Source organism: Priapulus caudatus, unplaced genomic scaffold, assembly GCF_000485595.1.
Source record: "Priapulus caudatus unplaced genomic scaffold, Priapulus_caudatus-5.0.1 Scaffold2276, whole genome shotgun sequence".
In the NCBI taxonomy this organism is placed as follows: domain Eukaryota; kingdom Metazoa; phylum Priapulida; class Priapulimorpha; order Priapulimorphida; family Priapulidae; genus Priapulus; species Priapulus caudatus.
In genome coordinates this window covers 19,088-23,320 of record NW_014579337.1, presented here as the reverse complement: position 1 = coordinate 23,320, position 4,233 = coordinate 19,088, and the positions used below count along the sequence as shown (strand labels likewise).

General features: G+C 44.5%; 1 protein-coding gene across 1 annotated transcript in view; it reads left to right on the top strand.

Annotated features, from left to right (window-relative positions):
* LOC106818489 (transcriptional coactivator YAP1-like) overlaps nt 1-4,233 on the top strand; it is a 9,531-nt gene that overhangs the window by 2,979 nt on the left and 2,319 nt on the right. The window contains exons 2-4 of the mRNA XM_014823188.1: nt 2,163-2,358; nt 2,873-2,956; nt 3,895-3,960. Coding sequence (XP_014678674.1) covers nt 2,163-2,358; nt 2,873-2,956; nt 3,895-3,960 — 346 coding nt within the window. The remainder of the gene's footprint in view (nt 1-2,162; nt 2,359-2,872; nt 2,957-3,894; nt 3,961-4,233) is intronic.

Below are 4,233 nucleotides of genomic sequence, written 5' to 3'. Positions count from 1 at the left end.
GGGGCGCAGCTCCGCCCGTCAGCGTGCGCATGCCGCGTGTGCGTCGGTGCGTGCGGTCGTGCATGTGTGTATGGTGTGTGTGCGCGTGCGTGCGTGCGTGCAGTGCGTGCATGTGTATGTGTGTGTGGTGCGTGCGTGCGTGCGTCTGCGTAGCGTGCGTGCGCGTGCGGTGCGTGTGTGTGTGGAGAGCGAGAGAGAGAGAGAAAGAGAGCAGGCCAGACGAGAGATAGAGAGAATGAGGGAAAAGAGAGAAGAGAGAGAGAGTAGAGGAGATAGCGAGAGAGAGAGAAAGAGAGAGAGAGACTCGTGCATGGATGAATACATAATGATTTGTTTATCATGCACATAATGACAGTTTGTCAATAATATACTTGCGTTTATAATGCTTTAATTTATTTGATTTTCTTCATAAACCTAGTGAGCAAATCTCTTATTTAATGATAAGCATAATTAGGAGAGACGTGTTCGCGCATGCACAATATCTGCCAAATGAAGATGCGTCTTATATTGCATCCTATTCCTATACTATTAAAATAGAGCAAACATCTCTGTCGGAATAGCTTGACGTGAAAAATAAACTCCGATGTGAAGGTGTGATGTGGTGTGATGTGGTGTGGTGTGATGTGGTAGCCGATACATGCGATGCAGGTCCGTGCGGATCGCGTGCAGGTGGCGGTGGCCTGCGGTGCGGTGCGCGGCGTGCGGTGGCGGTGGCGTGTGCGGTGCGGTGCCAAGGTGCGGTGCGGTGCGGTGCGGTGCGGTTGCGGTGCGGTGCGGTGGGCGGTGCGGTGCGGTGCCGGTGCGGTGCGGTGCGTTATGTCGTGGGCGGTGCGGTTGCGGTGGCGTTGGGCGGTGCGGTGGCGGTGTGTGGCGGTGCGATGTGTGCTATGGTTCGATGTGAATGTGAGTGTGTGTGAATGTGGTGCTTGATGTATGTGATGTATGTGATTGATGTGATGTGATTCGGATGTGATGTGATGTGATATGTGATGTGTATGTGAGTGATGTATCGTAGTGTGTGTGTTGATGTGATGTGTATGTTGAACTGTGCAATGTGATTGACTGCATGATGTGATGTGATTGTGATGTCCGCATGTGATGTGATGTGATGTATGTGATGAAGATGCCGCAGATTTCCCGGTTGACACATAAAAGCACGTATAAAATAAAAATCAACAAATATCATTACGTATGTGTCCTGAAATTTGCAGCTCTATGCGTAGCCTTATACGAAGGGAGTTAGCATTTTGTAGATTTATATGGATAGTAATCATAGAGAAACCATTGATATAATGTATATAAGAGCGGAGACGCCGGTCCTAGAATTTATTTACATGAAAGAAATCTCAACACACTGTCTCAATTTTTTTTTACAGCATGCAGCAGTATCACCGCCTATGACTAAGCATGAATATTGGGCGTTAAATCATGCACGTATTTAAAATAGTATGTCATATAACAAAAGACATATATCAGACACTTTGCGTTGATATCACGGTCCGCTGTTTAGTTTAAATTCGAGAATAAAAAAATTAAACAAACCACAGTAAACAATGTTTTGACTAATATATGAAACAATAGATGGCGCTATTACGGACTCCCGTCTTTCTTCTTTCTGAGGGCAGGGAGTCCCTAGGACTCCATTGTTTAAAAATTAATTTCTACTCCTGTTACGCTGTGTGAACGTTACTTCAGAACACTTTGTTTCTGTTTTCGTAGGTTAATACGTAGATGAGACGTAGTTCCGTATATGATGAGCTTATTTACAAAACTGCCTAGATGTCCATTTTGGAGAAATGAGAGAAAACGACAAAAACGATTATTTGAAAATCATTTACATTGTTTTCAGCATTGGTTAAAATGTGCTGCTAGACATAGGCTATTTTGCAATAAAGGTTTCTGGATGTAAGCTAAACATGATTTATGATGGTAGCATGATGTAGGCTGTTTTTCAAGAAAAAAAGTACTCTGCACGGTACCTATGTTCACATACTATGATACTATACATTGGTGGTTTAAAGTAATTTTTGAAAGCAATGGACATAGTCAGTTTTGTAAATGAGCTCTTCATATTATGTAGATGTATGTAGATATATATAGATTGTGGTTCCGACTCCTCACTTCCCATCGATCATTTCGTTTTTCGTCCTGAAATCTCGCAGTTTCTTCATCAACCATGCTGACAAGTCGACGTCGTGGGTCGATCCACGGACGATGCCGCAGTACCAGCAGCAGCTGCAGCAGCAGTTCACGCCTCACCCGTGGGCGCCCGCTCAGGCACAGCCCAGACCCCACGTGCAACCCCAGCCCGCGCCCACTGCTGCCGTGCCCGCAGCCACACACGCAGCTCACACACAGGTGGGATATGTTACCTACTCTCTCTCTCTCCGTGTGTTACTCTTTTTTTCTCTATTTCTCTATCTTTCTCTCCATCTCTGTTCTGTGTGTTTATCTCTCGTCTTTCTCTCCATCTCTTTCTTGCTTTCTGTCTCGCTGTCTGGCATTTTTCCTCGAGTGAGCCTTATGTATGAGTTCGACTCTAAGTCGTTGTTGTTAAGGATTGCGTCTCGTAATAATGTATACTGAGTGCCTCATATACAATGCTGCACAACGCGACAGTAGCCAGCTATGAGAAGAGAAGCTAGTTGGTCACGTGAGCAGATATACGCGGGATGGCAGTGCGCACCCGGGTTTAGGTGTGATGAGGCTTGAGCTGTTAGCATGTTTGGATGTGTCTTATTGGAATAATTATAGAGAGTTATATATTGTTGGATATAAAGAGAAATAGAGATGTTTATATCCAATAATTATTGTAAAGATATTCAGTAGTTTTCTTGTGTTAGTATCTTGAACATCCTTGCTTTGTTATTAGCATCACGTGCCGGCCCAGCAGAGACCTACGACGATACACCCACCACAGGACCCGCTCCTATGCAGCACGTGCAAAGAAATGAAGGTTTGATATTCAATTTTTAAAACGTATTACGCTTGCCTCGCTCAGCGTTACATTTGTGAGCATAGCGAAATTGGTTTTGGTAATGACCCTGTAATATGGATGATTTGCACCTTGATTCCCTGTATGATAGAGAGAGAGATAGAGAGAGAGAGAGTGAGAATGAGAGAGCGAGAGCGAGAGCGAGAGAGAGAGAGAGAGGGAGATAGAGGGAGAGAGAGAGATAGCTTCTACCCTCTCTCTCTTCTTCTCTCGCTCTCCTCCCTCTCCTCTCTCTTCTTCTCTCTTTCTCTCTCTCTCTTCTCTCTCTCTCTCTCTTTCTATCTCTCCTCTCTCTCTCTCTCTCTCTCCTCTCTCTCTCTCTCTCTCTTCTCTCTCTCTCTAAACTCTCTCTCTCTTCTCTCTCTCTCTCTCTCTCTCTCTCTCTCTCTCTCTCTCTTCTCTCTCTGCTCTCTCTCTCTCTCTCTCTCTCTCTCGTCTCTCTCTCTCTCTCTCTCGTCTCTCTCTCTCTCTCTCTCTCTCTCTCTCTCTCTTCTCTCTCATCTCTCTCTCTCTCACGACACATTTCTCTCTTGCTCTTCTCTCTCTCTCTCTCTCTCTCTCTCTCTCCCTGTCTCTACGCTCACACTCTCTCTCTCTCACTCGCTATCTCTCTCTCTTTCTCTCTCTCTCTCTCTCTCTTCGTACTCGCTCTCTCTCTCTTTCTCTTGCTCGCTCTCTCTCCCTCTCTCTCGCTCTCTCTCTCTTTCTCACTCACTCTCACACTTTCTCTTGCTCTCTCTCTCTCTCTCTCTCTCTCTCTCCTCTCTCCCTCTCTTGCTCCGCTCTCCCTCTCTCTCTCGGCCCTCTCTTGCTCATGCTANAGAGGGAGAAATAGCGAGAGAGAGAGCGAGAGCGAGAGCGACAGAGGGAGAGTAACACTAAATTAATCTGTATCATAGGTGAATGCAGCGGGGGAGCAATGCTGGAAGTGTCTAGCAAGGGAATTGGTTGGCTCAGACGACAAGGTAAGGTTGTTTCCTTCATGCATTTCTACAGTCACTCGAATTCTCATTTATTCATGTCATTCGAATATATATATATATTTATATATTATATATATATCTATATCTATATATGTATATATATATAATATATATATATATATATGAATATTATATGAAGTCGTTCGATACTGCGCAGACCTGGATTGTAGTCGTGCCTGAACCTAATTATAATTAATAATTAATATTCATAATTAAAATCGTAAATTTACGCATCGAGTGACTCGCATTACATTT